The sequence below is a fragment of the Ahaetulla prasina genome, chromosome 13 (assembly GCF_028640845.1).
Source record: "Ahaetulla prasina isolate Xishuangbanna chromosome 13, ASM2864084v1, whole genome shotgun sequence".
Taxonomy (NCBI): domain Eukaryota; kingdom Metazoa; phylum Chordata; class Lepidosauria; order Squamata; family Colubridae; genus Ahaetulla; species Ahaetulla prasina.
The window spans coordinates 21,706,688-21,722,324 of NC_080551.1; the positions used below are offsets into that span (position 1 = coordinate 21,706,688).

The following is a 15,637-nucleotide window of genomic DNA, read 5'->3' on the forward strand; positions in this document are numbered from 1 at the left end:
GATGTCCTGTCCACGTATTTCATTGTTGGCTGGTCGAGGAAAGCTGGTTAGAAAGGGGTGGGGTGGGGGGAGAAGTAAAAAGGAGAGTTTTGAGCTGGAGTGGGTTTCAGCCGGTTCGGGTAAACTGGATGTTAATTTTAATCTGGTTTGCTGAACCGGTTGTTGCAAGGACTGTCTGACCCCGCGCACCCCGCCTTGCCCCTCCCAGGAGTCACCATGTAGACCGTTTTGGATGCCAGGTAAGTGCAGGGCCCGAACGGAGGCTCTGGGAGGGCGAAAAATGGCCTACCGGAAGTACCGGAAGACCAAAGATGGGCCTGTTTCTGGCCTCCGGAGAACCTCCGGAGCCTGGGGAAGGCTGTTTTCACCCTCCCAGAGGCTTGAGGAAAGCCTCCAGAGCCTGGGGAGGCCAAAAAACAAGCCTACTGGAAGTAAGTACCGGAAGCTCAAAAATGGGCCTGTTTCCGGCCTCCAGAGGGTCTCCAGATCCCAGGGGAGGTCATTTTCACCCTCCCGGAGGCTCAAGGAAAACCTCCAGAGCCTGGGGAGGGCAAAAAATGGGCCTACCGGAAGTCCTGGAAGTCCAAAAATGGGCCTGTTTCTGGCCTCCAGAGGGTCTCTGGAGCCCGGTGGAGGTCATTTTCGCCCTCACAGAGGCTCAAGGAAAGCCTCCAGAGTCTGGGGAGGGCAAACTCCCCCCCCAGGTGCAGGAGACTGAGTAGGCCACGCCCATCATGGCCACGCCCACCCAGCAACTGGGCAGAGAACCGGTTGCTAAAGTTTCCGAGTCCCACTCCTGGATTTTTGAGGCTACGGCAGAGGAATCGGAGGGAAAGGAAATAAATAATAAACCAGACACCGGGAAATAAGTAATGCTAAACAGATGCCAGGAGGCATCTTTCTGACTTTGAGGTTCCAGTCTTAAATAAACACAGTTCAGAAAAAGCTCTTTGAAGTGTGGAGGCAGCAAATAAGCACAAGAGGTCTTGGTGGTGACAGTTTATCATCCTAGAATTCTATTTTTTTTTTGTTGGTTTGTTGTTGTTGTTGAAAAAGTTCAAAGCGGGAAAGGTTGTCACTCACTGACCCAATTTGTGACTTCGCTTTTAATTCTCCTCCCTTTGAATTGCTCAGCCCCACTTCACTTCATGAGAGGCAAGAACTACTCAGAAAGAGGAAAGCATTTGGCCTGGCAGAAGGTAAAAGGAGAATTCTTTCTGCCTTGGGAACTTTATTTCTACACGAACCTATGTTGCTTTCAAGGTTTCTGCTTACTTTTAAAATAGGAATGCGCACCAGATGTTCCTTTATCCCTCCCCCCTCCCATCTTAAAAATAAAGGACTACCTAACAAGAGTTTAGGGTAATAACAATGCTTTTGGATTGTGAACTCTGGGGCTGCAGAGAGGTGGGAAGACTGAGGAAGTCCAGAAAAATCAAAATAGATGCTATAATGGTGTGATCTAGGTTTCTTTATCTCTCTCTTTCCCTGCCTCCCTGCCTCCTTCCCTTTCTCCCTTCCTCTCTCTCCATTTGTATCGATCCATCCATCCATCTCCATAATCTCTCTCTCTTCTCTCTCTCTCCACCCCTCTTTCAATCCATCTCCACCATCCTTCTCCATCCATAATATACCTCTATCCACCTCACTCTCTCTCTCTCCATCCATCCATCCATCCAACTCCATCCATAATATACCTATATTGATCTCCTTCCTAACTCACTCTCTCTCTCTCCATCCATCCATCCATCCATCCATCCATCCATCCATCCATCTCCACCATCCATCTCCATCCATAATATACTTATATTGATCTCCTTCCTAACTCACTCTCTCTCTCTCCATCCATCCATCCATCCATCCATCCATCTATCCATCCATCTCCATCCATAATATACCTACCTATATTGATCTCCTCCCTCCTTCCCTCTCCATCCATCCATGGATCTCCATCCATCCATCCATCCATCCATGCATCTCCATTCATAATCTACCTCTATCCATCTTTCTCTGTCTCTCCCCCCCCCATTAGTCAACTCCTCTATGTTAGTCAAGATCACACAATCATTAACCAGGGAGCAGGAGGGGGAGGGGAAATAAGCTAGTTTGTCAAAACATGCTATTCTGAAAAATGTGGGGCAGAGGTTGTAGATCTTACTCTTCCTCCTCTTCAATAGATCCCCTCTGCCTGCTTTGTGACGTGAAATGGCCTGAGGTGTGTTTCCTTTTATGTATAATTAAGCATTGCACGAACTGGGAGAAACACGACATTCGACAAACAAAACAATTTAAATTCCCTGAGTCTTGACATGACGGTTAGGTAGTCAGAGGATATCCCATTTCCATATATATATATATATTTCATCATATCATGATTATTTATTGACTTAAATATAGAGAGAAACTTATCTATCTATCTGTTTATAGATCTCTCTCTCTCTCTCTCTCTCTCTCTCTCTCTCTCTCTCTCTCTCTCTCTCTCTCTCTCTCTCTCTCTCTCTCTCTCTCTCGTTCGCTGCAGCTTCTTCTTCTACTTCAGCCCAGAACCACCCTTCACCCTCCTGCTCCTCCTCAGTTCTTCTGGTTGATTTTCTGCTTGTTCGAAATATAAGGGAGAATCGTCTGAGTACTTTTGTCTGACACTGTCTGGGTACTGCTGTTCCGTGTCAGCTTCCGCAGTTGGCCGCTACTGAGATGAGGGGACCGTCGCATCGCCGTCTTGGCCACTAACGTCCCCTTCGGAGTTGTCTCGTTGGGTTCTTCCGGAGGATCATCCGGAAGGGGCCCGCTGTCCACCTCCTCATCGTCATCGCAGCACAAAGCATGGTAGAGGACTTTGTCACTAAAACGCACCCGCTCCCTGGTGCCCGGCGTCCTCTGATGGTGAGGTTTGTGACTTGGTATGGAGCTGAACGCTTCCTCACTGGAAGAGTCTGGGGTTTCAATCCGGGGTCCGTTGTAGAGCAACACCCCGCCATTCATCAGCTGGTAATCGGGCTGATGCCCTGGTGGCTGTTGCGGTTGTGGCTGCTGCTGCTCCGAACCATCGCCCGAATCTGAAGGAGTGGAAGCCTCGAGGAAAGAGCAGAATTCCCAGCTGTCAGAAAGGATGTCTGAGGTCATGAAATCCAGGTGCCCAAGGTCAAATATGCCTCCACCTTTCTCGCTGCTGGAGGTGCTGCTCACCGTGGTGGTCGTCCAATCGTCGGGCTCCAGCTCAAACTCGAAGTCTGAGGTCAGCTTGTCAATCTGGCTGACCACCTAGAGGGCAGAGAGAAAGGGGAGGTGGTTAAAAGACCCACAGAATATCATGGGAGTGGGGGTGACTCCATAAACAACGTTTTCACCTGCCCTAAGTCCATTTCAACGCGGCCTCCACGTCGGGCAACTCAACGGACAGGTTCCTCAACGACCTTCTGCAAGGCCGGGACTTCAAATCAATTTAATGTCATGCATTCCATGTAGGTGCCACATAATTCCAAACAATAGCCAGGAGCAGGAGCTTTGGACCAAAATTCTTCTTGTTGCCAGCCAACTGGCTAATAGCCCTTTTGGCCAGGTGTCACAGGACCTGTAGTTCAATTTGGTCAGAGGAAAGGGGCACCAGGTTGGAAAAAGCTCATTTAATTAAAGAAGGCCCACCTTCAAGCTTAAAAACCAAATGAAGTCTTCAACGTAAGCACTAATAAGGCTTCAAGAAAAAGCACCCTACTCTTTCTCTATCTCCTCCATTTAAACTATTTAGTTTGGTGTAGAGTTAAGGTGCTGGCCCAGAAACTAGAAGTTGGAGAGTTCTAGTCATGCCTTAGGCATAAACATTGGCTGGGTGACTTTGGACCAATTACCAGGAGATGGAGAGTTCTAGTCCCACCTTAGGCATGAAAGCCAACTTGGTGACATTGGGAACAGTCCCTCTCTATTTGCCCAACCAATCATGCAGGAAAAATAGGAAGAGGAAGGAATACGTTCACTGCCTTGAGTTCCTTTTATAGTAATAAAGGCCAGATAAAAATTAAATACAAATATAAATAAGTAAAACAAAATTCCTTTAAATATGTTGGGATCACAACACCCAGTTTTACTAGATTGCATGGCACTCTAGTCCTATCATATCTGAGGACATCTAGAGCGCTTCTTAAAAAGCATGGCCTTCCCAGCCTTTGATCACTATCTCCTTTTGATGACCCCCATAATCCCTTGCGGGATGGAGTCGGGGCAACTGAATGGAGCAGAATGATGACTGGCCGGATACCTTCCTGTTGCCAATGCGGAGTTATATTCAGCAGATCATATTCTCATTGTGCCCAGAGAGAGAAATATCTGCCTCTACCTAGGATTGAACTCACAGCCTCCTGATGGTGAGGTGAGAGCTCCACCTCTAGGCCACCGTACCACTCACCTTACCAGCCTTGATCCACGGGAGTTATTCCGTCACTTATTCCCCTAACCCACCTTTATAGTACTGCGACCCCTTTAATACAATTCCTCATGATGTGGCGACCCCTTTAATACAATTCCCCACGATGTGGCGACCCCCAACCGTAAAAATATTTTCGTTTTGAATTTATCGCGCCTGAAGCCGTATTGGCTAGCGATCTGAACTGCTTGTGATTGCCTTGAGGATGGAGGCATTAAAGCGGAGACTCCTCCCCTATTAAGTTTATCGCGGAGACTCCTCCCCTATTAAGTTTATCGCGCCTGAAGCCAGATTAGGCTAGTGATTAGGAGTGATTGCAGCTGGCTTGAGAGGGAGACATCAGAGCAAAGATTTCTCTCTTTTTTAATTGAACACGCCTGAAGCCGAATTCGGCTAGCGATTTGAAGAGCCTGCAGCTGGCTTGTGGAATCAACCATTGGAGCGCGATTCTTCGACTCGCAAGTATACTTCCCATATTTCCGATGGTCTTAAGTGACCCCTGGCAAATCGTCATTTGACCCCCAACAGGGTCGCGACTCACAGGTTGAGAACTGCTGCCCTAACCCCTTTCACTCCTGGGACAGGGCGAGAATCCCCCTTATGAGGGAGGACTTAAAGCCACGCCAACCTTGGGGGCTTTCTCACCATCCTTCTTCTGCTGCTCTCAACCCAGCATCTGGCGACCACGGGACAGATGCGAAGTCACGCAGAGCTGATTGCTTTTTAGAGCAGGAGTTAAAGCTTTCGACAATCGCTTTGAGCCTTACCCAGACTAAATTCATTTTGACCGTGAAGAATTTTCTTTTTGGGAAAATCTTGTACGCTTTCAAGAGGAGAGCAGAAAATATGCCTCCAACTTCAACATCACGGCTTGGGCTCTTCTTCTTAACGGAGTGAAAGGGAAAGGTGGCGCCCTGCTGACACGAAGGCATGGACGTGGCAAAGGTTTTCAGCGGAAGGAGGGGAATAAAAGCAATATAAAGGGACGCGGTGGCGCGGGGGGGGGCTAAGACGCTGAGCTTGTCGATAGAAAAGGTCGGGCAGTTCAGCGGTTCGAATCCCGAGTGCTGCCGCGTAACGGGGTGAGCTCCTGTGACTTGTCCCAGCTTCTGCCAACCTAGCAGTTCGAAAGCACGTAAAAAATGCAACTAGAAAAATAGGGACCACCTTTGGTGGGAAGGGAACAGCGTTCCGTGGGCCTTTGGCATTGAGTCATGCCGGCCACATGACCACAGAGACATCTTTGGACAGCACTGGCTTTTTGGCTTTGAATCAGAGATGAGCACCGCCCCCTAGAGTCGGGAACGACTAGCACATTTACCTGTTAGGATGTGATGCTTTAATACAGAAGTCTCCAACCTTGGCAACTTTAAGCCTGGCGGACTTCAACTCCCAGAATCCCCAGCCGCTGGCTGGGGAATTCTGGGAGTTGAAGTCCGCCAGGTTTAAAGTTGCCAAGGTTGGAGACCCCTGCTTTAAAAGGCAATGTCTCTTCATCAAGAGAATCTCTTTTTTTCCCCATGAAGGGTGGGGTGGGGAGCTCAATCTTGACGTTAATAGTTGTCAACATCAAATGCCAAGCTTTGAATAACGGATTCTTTTTCTTCTTTCTATTTGTTTGTCTTTTTTAAAAAAAATTTTTTAAAGGTGCTGTGGGTTGCTACAAAATGAAAAAAATAAAAAAAGAGATGAAAAGAAAAGTCACAGCGTATCACTTTCGGCTCCACCATGGAGAATATCGTTATGCAATTAACCGAACCATCAGAGAGAATTTAAATGATAGCTGCACAACTCAAGACAAGCTACACAAGAGACAGAATGCAGTTCTCCTCTAAGATGGAGCGGAAAGATTTGGTAAGGAGGGGGTGACCTAACCATCGTTGCTATTGGCAAGGGAAGGATCATCTATTACCAAACAGAAGAGAATTCTCTTTGTATATTCATAGATTCGGATTTTAAGGTAAATCTCAGTCGTATCTTCGGGTTCAAATAGTAAAGTAAAAATGTTGAGATTCTGGAAAAATGTGCAGAAAAGAGCAGTAAAGTTGTTTAGGGACTGAAGGCCAAAACATAGGAAGAACGGTTGCAAGAATTGGGTATCTATACTCTAATGAAAAGAAGGACTAGGGGAGACATAAGAGCAGTCTTCCGATATCTCAGGGGCTGCCCCAAAGAAGAGGGAGCGAAGCTATTCTCCAAAGCAGGGGTCTCCAACCTTGGCAACTTTAAGACTTGTGGACTTCAACTCCCCAGAGTTCTTGCCAAGGTTGGAGACCCCCGCTCCAAAGCACCTGAGGGTAGAACAAGAAGCAATGGGTGGAAACTAACCAAGGAGAGAAGCAATCTGAACTAAGGAGGAATTTTCTGAGAGTTAGAACAATTAATCAGTGGAACAACTTGCCTCCAGAAGTTGTAAATGCTCCAACACTGGAAGTTTTTAAGAAGAGATTGGACAACCATTTGTCTGAAGTGGTGTAGGGTCTCCTGCCCAAGTAAGAGGGTTGGATTAGAACACCTCCAAGTTCCCTTCTAACCCTGTTATTCTATTCTATTCTGTCTTTAGAAATGGAACTGCAACTGTCACATCTGATTGAACAAGAACTCTAATATTCTTCCTCTTTAGCCACGTAGGGAGTTTATTTATTTATTTTATTTATTAATCAAACTTATATACCGCACCATCTCCCATAGGACTCAGGGCGGTTCACAGGCATATTAAAACAATATAATAAATAAACATTAAGACCCAGTTAAAACTAAACATTATCATGGCCTGATCACTAAAACAGTAAAAACCAATAAAAACCCCATTAAAATATGCTAAAACATTTTATCTTAGGCTAGTCCCGCACGCTGAAATAATAGAGTCTTCAGTTCACGTCTGAAGGTCCGGAGGTCGGGTAGTTGTCGTAATCCTGGAGGAAGCTCGTTCCACAGGGCTGGTGCCACCACAGAGAAGGCCCTCCCCCTGGGGGCCACCAACCTACATTGTTTGGTCGACGGCACCCTGAGGAGGCCCACTCTGTGGGAGCGCACAGGTCGTTGGGAGGCAATCGGCGGCAGAAGGCGGTCTCGAAGGTATCCCGGTCCTAAGCCATGGAGCGCTTTAAAGGTGGTAACCAAGACCTTGAATTGCACCCGAAAGACTACCGGTAGCCAGTGTAGGCCGCGCAGGATAGGTGTTATATGGGAGCAACGCGGTGCTCCCTCTATCACCCGCGCGGCCGCATTCTGGACTAACTGGAGCCTCCGGGTGCTCTTCAAGGGGAGCCCCATGTAGAGAGCATTGCAATAGTCCAGGCGGGAAGTGACGAGGGCGTGAGTGACTGTGCGTAAGGCGTCCCAGTCAAGGAAGGGGTGCAACTGGCGAATCAGGTGGACCTGATAAAAAGCTCCCCTGGCGACAGCTGTCAAATGATTCTCTAGGGACAGCCGATCGTCCAGGAGGACGCCTAAGTTGCGCACTCCCTCCCTGGGGGTCAGTACTTCCTCCCCCACAGTCAGCGATGGTGTAAGCTGACTGTACCGGGACGCCGGTACCCACAGCCACTCTGTCTTGGAAGGGTTGAGTTGGAGCCTGTTCCTCCCCATCCAGACCCGCACGGCCTCAAGACACCGGCCCCTCACCTCAACGGCTTCATTGGGGTGGCTCGGGGTGGAAATGTACAGCTGCGTATCATCAGCGTGCAGATGATAATCCACCCCGAAACCACGGATAACCTCACCCAGCAGCTTCATGTAGATGTTGAACAGGAGAGGCGAGAGAACAGACCCCTGAGGCACCCCACAAGTGAGGCGCCTCGGGGCCAATCTCTGCCCCCCTGCCAACACCGTCTGCAAGCGGTCAGAGAGATAGGAGGAGAACCACCGATAAATGGTGCCTCCCACTCCCAATCCCTCCAACCATCGTAGCAGGATACCATGGTCGATGGTATCAAAAGCCGCCGAGAGATCTAAAAGAACCAGGACAGAGGAACAACCCCTGTCCCGGGCTCTCCAGAGGTCATCCACCAACGCGACCAAAGCCGTCTTGGTACTGTAACCGGGCCTGAAACCGGACTGGAACGGGTCCAGATAGGCAGATTCCTCCAGGTGCTGAGGAAGCTGATATGCCACCACACTCTCAACAACCTTCGCTAAAAAGCGAAGGTTGGAGACTGGACGATAGTTCGCTAAAATAGCCGGGTCCAGGGAGGGCTTCTTAAGGAGGGGCCTCACCACCGCCTCTTTCAAAGCGGCAGGGAAAATACCCTCCAACAAAGAAGCGTTGGTAACTTCCTGGAGCCAGCCTCGTGTAACCTCCCTAGTGGCCAGAACCATCCAGGAGGGACACGGGTCCAATAAACATGTGGTGGAGTTCAACCTACCCAACAACCTGTCCATGTCCTCAGGAGTCACAGGATCGAACTCAGCCCAGATAACATTCTCAAGACTCGTCTCCGCCATCCCACCTGAATCTATCCAATCAGTGTCCAAGCCGTCCCGAATCTGAGCGATTTTATCAGACAGATACTGAACAAAATCCTCAGCACGTCCCTGTAAGGGGTCCTCCCGAGCCTCCTGCCTGAGCAGGGAGCGGGTCACCCTAAACAGGGTGGCTGGGCGATTATCTGCCGATGCGATGAGTGCGGAGAAATAGTTATGTTTCGCCGCCCTGATCGCCACTAGGTACGTCTGAATATATGACCTCACTAGTGTTCGGTCTGGTTCGGAGCGGCTGGACCTCCAGGCGCTCTCTAGGCTTCTTTTCCGGCGCTTCATCTCTCTCAGCTCCTCGTTATACCAAGGAGCTGGTCGAGTTTGTCGCCGGGTCAGAAGCCGCAAAGGCACGACGCGGTCTAAGGCGCCAGCGGCCGCCTCATCTCAGGCGGCTGCCGGCTCCTCAGCCGAGCCATGGGCTAACTCCCTCGGGAATGGCCCAAGCTCCATCAGAAACCTCTCAGGGTCCATCAGGCACCTGGGACGGAACCATTGAACCGGTTCCGTCTCCCTGCGGTGAGGTGCAGCGGTCCGAAAGTCTAGCTGAAGGAGTAAATGATCAGACCATGACAAGGGTTGAGATATTAATTCCCCTAACTCCAGATCATTTGAAATTTGGGGACCAGTTTGAAATTTGGGGACTTGCAGGACACCACACTTCAATCAACAATCAAAACAATCAATCAGAATAGAGCTAGAAAGGACCTTGGAAGTCTTCTAGTCCATGCCCGTGCTCAAGGAACAACTTGCATCCAGAAGTTTTTATGGAAGCCATTGAAATAGAGAAACATCCCCACAATATGAACAAACGAGATGACACATCCCGCCTACCAGACATCTGGAAACCAGCCTTCGTCAACAAACGAGTCCCAGCCACAAAAATTGACCCCGGACCCAGGACAACACACAACGCCACCACCAATCATCCTCACCAGATTCAAACCCAAACCCATCCCACAGATGAAACACAACCACCATCCAGAAGCCAGACCATGCTGACACCACTGGCTGCTGTGCCCCCCTCCGATCCCCACACAAAGCAGGCTGACACACACCAGGAACACATGACAGGACCTCGGACTCAGAGCCAAACCAGGGCCCGGCATGCTGCATCACAGCCATCTGCTCAAGACATCACATCACAGAACTTCAGAGGCCACAACACCAAAGCTCAGGAACAAAAGACCAGGACCACACCCACACAGGATGCTACGAAACAGCTGACCAATCTGCAAACACCCACTCCATCTACCAATCAGGATGCAACCAAAAAACCAACCAACCCACTCACAGCAACACTCCCCACCAGTATTTATAGAGAGACGGCAGCTCCAACCACTCTTTGCTCGAGAAGCACGAAGCCGAAGACACCAGCCTGAAGATGATGAGTGAGACCTCGTTGAAACGTCACAAAGATACTCTCAACCTTACACGGGAAAAGACCCGAAAATGCCAAGACCTACATATGTGTGTGTGTGTGTGTGTGTGTGTGTGTATATATATATATATGTCTTTGGTTTATTCAGGTTTTCTCCCACGTAAAATTGGAAGTGTCTTGGTGACGTTTCGACAAAGTCTCATTCGTCATCTTCAGGCTGCTGTTTACAGCTTCGTGCTCCTAGAAGCACTAAGCTGTAAACACCTAGCCTGATGATGACGAATGGGATTTCGTCGAAACGTCGCCAAGACACTTCCAATTTTATGCGGGAGAAAACTCAAATAACCAAAGACACACACACACACACACACACACACACACACACATTTTCTGAGGTTTTCGCGGGTGTTTGTATGTAGGTCTTTGGTTATTCGGGTTTATATATATAACATTTGTGGCTGGATCTGTGAGGTATGTCAAAACCTAACCATGGGCTGAACCTCGCGAGTCTTCTTGTATCCATCCGTAGAAAAATCTACACAACAATAAGTGATTTCTGTGTAGATTTAGAATAAGTGAGGAAGATGTCCATAAAAAGAGCCATATTTCTGAATGTGGCATTCAAAAATAGGTCTCCCTGGAGGGCCTTGCATTTTAATACCGCATATCTTAGAGGAATTTATTTAAAGCAAGAAGTACCTTTTAAAAAGGGCTGTTCAAACAGGGTTCTGACAGGAATTCAGGTTACCTACCGATAGACACACACAAATATGCCACTCTGCCTATTAGAGAAGGTCAGAAATGACAGATTATTTTAATGAATCTTAAAAAACAATCACGGGGAGAATCCATTCCGTAAAAGCCATGACCGTCAGCCCAAGTTAGAAAGAACCTTTACGTAAACCAGGGTGCAAACAAGAAGAGAAGCGGTTTCAGATGCCATTTCATTCGCACTTCCATGTCAACGCAGGATGATATTTCCTGCACGGGATGGAGGAGACATCAAAAATCTTCTGGTACAATAAATCTCTTTTTAGTGCTGCAGTCATCTTGGTTGTTTCTGCAGCACTGAAACAGCAGATGGCAGATAAAAATTAACCAAATGTCAGTCTGTTAAAAGTATAGATCAACTCAAAGGCATGAAATAATTCCGCAAAAAAAAGAAGAAAAGGTCTGAATAACAAAGGACGGTCTTGACCGAAATCCTACAAGAAAATTGAAAATATCTGCAAAGGCAAGAGGTCCGTTTTGAAGGTAGGGTTGCCCTTTAAGAATATTAAAAACGGTATTGACAAACAAAGAGTTCAGGCTACCTTTACAAAAGGCTATGGACATCAGAAGGACATCACGTCTGTTGTGACCCAGGCCCAAGTAGGTAGTAGGAAACTCAGTCAGTGTAAAAACAAACAAACTTTACTAAAACGGCTGAGAATTACTTCATTCTCAGCGTAGTCCAACTAAATTAAAGCAAATTCCTCCCAACACAATTCCTCAGTCCTATCACCAACCTTGGCCCAATTAGGCAAACTGCCAAAGGCCTTTCTTGGCAAAAATTCAGAAGACACTGATACGAAACAAATGCAAGAAGACGAAGCTATCAATGTTGTTTTCCGGCAAAGAGCCCAAATGCCGTTGCTGGTCTTTTAAGCCTTATGGGAGGGGCCAATCATCTCTTGGCCCTATTCCTAAGTTGTCCTCTTTGCTTGAGCTGCTCTTGCCTTCTGGCAGCTCTTCTCATGCGTGCATTAGGCACAGGCTCCTCCTGTTCCTCTGCCTCACTACTGTCAGCCTCTGGAGGCTCCGGAGTCTGCACCTCACTCCCCGAGGACAACTCGGGAGTAGGGCCAAGAGATGATTGGCCCTTGCCATAAGGCTTAAAACAGACTAGCACTGGCGTTTAAGCTTTGCCGGAAAACAACATTGTAGCTGCGTCTTCTGCTTCATCCTCTGCTTCGTCTACCTCTTTGTTTTTGTGGCTTCTGGACATTAACCAGGAAAGGCCTTTGGCAGTTCGCCTAATTGGACCAAGGTTTGAGAGATAACTGAGGAATTTTTGTTGGGAGGCATTTGTTTTACGTTGAGTTGAACGACGCTGGGAATGAAGTAATTCGTTCGAATAAAGTTTGTTTGTTTTTCCACGGACTAAAAAGTTTATTACTACCTACTTGGGCCTGGGTCACAACACAGTCTCTCTGTCTCAGATTATGCATGCACAAAGAGGGTAACTCTGGTCTTCCAAGGTACGACGGAATCACCTCCTTGACATACGATCTTGCGAACCCTCAACGTTCTGAGCCACCTTATCACTGAAAATTATTTGCAGAGCCGAAAGCGTTGCTTTTCTGTCCTGCTTCGCCTTTTCTTTGCTCTGGCAGGATTCTCTTCTCTGTTACTGCCGGCCTTCGCTGCTTTTTCTATGAGCAAAACTCCAGGAGCCCAACCTCTGCAGCTTTTCAAAAACCAGCCTTTGATCACCGAACCTTCTGAGTCATCTACGTATCTCCAAAGTTGTCCAGCTTTCCAACTCAGGTCTCTGAATACAAACACATTTAGCTGCCCTTGTCATGTTGAATAATGAATGCCTACTTATGTCCTTACACATTTGGTTGGGTTAATAAATATTCATGCGTTCCATGCACGGCACTACAAGCATCAGGAGAGAAGGGGCTCTCGAACGTTAGCAAGGGAGGAATGGTGGCTTGACCACGGAGCTGAGGGCAGGAGCCTGCTTGGGGAAAGGGACATGAAATAGAAAGGGGCTTTCCCCAAGAAGGAAGAAGGATGTAAAAAAAAAGAAAAGAAAAAAATAGGGAATCTGGCTAGGTGGTAGCATCTAGGTGGCTTTGCTAATCTTCTGGGGATTTCCCACTCTCCAAGATCCCACTATGAGAGATGTTAGGAAAGGAGCTAAACCCTGAAAAACGACTAACAGGGACTACCCGTTGTTTTTAAGAAGACAGCTTTCAAAGGGGAACGTGCAAAAGAGGTGGGGGGGAGAGATAAAATACAGTGGATCGGCAGCGGCAGGGGCCAGAGAAAAGATGGAAAAATACTGTATATATCTGTTGTTTTTTTCCCCCACATCTGAGATTGAAACAAAACAACTGCATGCTACCAATATTTTAGCTAGAAAAGGTGAACGAAGCAGTAAGGATGTATAGGTAGGGAGGGAGGGATTAGTTTGGTATGAATGGATTTTGCAGCTTTGCTTGCTTCTAGAATCTCGATGACAATGATGAAGATGATGATGGAGGAGGAGGAGGAGGAGGAGGAGGTGGTTACATCCTACTTCTTTTTCTTATTACCAATTCCTAACTAATCCTAACTAATCAATGAATTCCTAACTAAACGTGGAGATAAGGAACTAGGAATTAAAAAGGAACTTCCAAACAGTGAGAAAAAAATAAACCAGTGGAACAGCTTGCTCCCAGAAGTTGTAGGGACGGGGGAGGTGTTTGAGCACTGGAGGTTTTAAGAAGAAACTGAACAGCCACTTGTCTGAAATGGTGTAGGGCAGGGGTCTCCAACCTTGGTCCCTTTAAGACTTGTGGACTTCAACTTCTAGAGTTCCTCAGCCAGCTTTGCAATATAGGGGGCAATAGAGGGGGCAATATAGCTAAACTCTGTAAACCAGGGGTCTCCAACCTTGGTCCCTTTAAGACTTGTGGACTTCAACTCCCAGCTCTGGGAGTTGAAGTCCACAAGTCTTAAAGGGACCAAGGTTGGAGACCCCTGGTGTAGGGTCTCCTGCTTGAGCATGGGCTTGGACTAGATGACCTCCAAGGTCCCAGCCAGCTCTGTTCTGATTTTTTTTATCTTCAAGAGCTCAAGGCAGTATTCTGTCTTCCTCCCTCCTGTTTTATCCTCACACCAAACCCCACCGAGCAGGTTGGACAGAGAAAGGAATTGACCAATCTGGTCCATGGCTAACCTTCAACTCTTGCCCCAGAAAATTCCATTAACCTGTGTGAAACAAAGCCCCCTAGGAGCACAGATTCTCAAATATTTGGCACCCCCTCTACAGTTCTCCAGCTCCCTCACCAGTGACCCCCAAAGACCTGGCATTTGCATTCAGCGCCCCCACCCTCCACAACCCCTACGAAGCATCTGTGGGAAACTCATCACATCCAATGGTGGCGTTGAATATTCATTTCTGCTCAAAGGCAAGATGAAACTCATTAGGGGTATGAAAATAAGCAGGTTGAACTTAGAACTGAAAGAATGATTTCCTTGGGGAAATTGAACACGTTCATCTGCCTGGGGCTGTTAAAAGTTGCAGTCAGGTGGTCGGTAATATGAAGAAAATCATCCACAGGACAATTACACATGTTCGACACATTTTTAGCCCTGGCTGATGAGCAGGAGCGATATGGAACCACTTTTGGAAATGCAGTGTAATTATAGACGTACAGCATGGTGGTGGATTGACTCTTGATAATGCCACAATGATTTCAGAACCCGTGGCTGTAATTCTAGACAGGTAGGAAAAGAAGAGCTTCTCCAGAAACACTATACTACTAACCAGAGCTTACAAAACATTTGCTAGACCAATTCTTGAATACAGCTCGCCTGTCTGGAACCCATACCACATTTCTGACATCAATACAATTGAGCGTGTCCAGAAATATTTTACAAGAAGAGTTCTCCAATCCTCTGAATACAACAAAATACCTTATGCCACCAGACTTGAAATTTTGAATTTAGAAAACTTAGAACTCCACCGCCTTCGACAGGACCTGTGTTTAACTCATAGAATCATCTATTGCAATATCCTTCCTGTTAAAGACTACTTCAGCTTAAATCACAACAATACAAGAGCAAACAGTAGATTTAAACTTAACCACTCCAATCTTGATTGCAGAAAATATGACTTCAGTAACAGAGTTGTTAATGCTTGGAATACACTACCTGACTCTGTGGTCTCTTCTCAAAATCCCCAAAGCTTTAACCAAAAACTCTCTACTATTGACCTCACCCCATTCCTAAGAGGTCTATAAGGGGCGTGCATAAGAGCACTAGAATGCCTACCGTTCCTGTCCTACTGTTGCTTTATGCTTATGCTTATGTATGGTGTTATGATAAATAAAATAAATTAAAATAAAATAAAAAAGAAGAGTCAGAGACTGGGGGTGGAGTCAAGAGAGGAGTCAGCCTGGAATCATGATGTTTAGTGGTAGGATTCAGCCGGTTTGGGCCGATTCGGGCGAACCGGTAGTTAAATTTCTGATTGGCCCTGCCCTGCCCTGCACCTTCTATTTTGGCTCCTAGGTATGTGCAGGGAGGCCTACTAGGTCCAAAACTGGGATCAGGGAGGTGCGGTGCGCTCCCCTGTGGCCTGTTTTTGCTCCCAGGGGGGGTGCAGG

General features: G+C 47.4%; 1 protein-coding gene across 1 annotated transcript in view; it reads right to left on the reverse strand.

The window, feature by feature from the left end:
• Positions 1 to 2,571: 2,571 nt before the first annotated feature.
• INSYN1 (inhibitory synaptic factor 1) overlaps positions 2,572 to 15,637 on the reverse strand; it is a 90,248-nt gene continuing 77,182 nt past the window's right edge. Inside the window, exon 2 of the mRNA XM_058156589.1 lies at positions 2,572 to 3,261. Coding sequence (XP_058012572.1) covers positions 2,572 to 3,261 — 690 coding nt within the window. The remainder of the gene's footprint in view (positions 3,262 to 15,637) is intronic.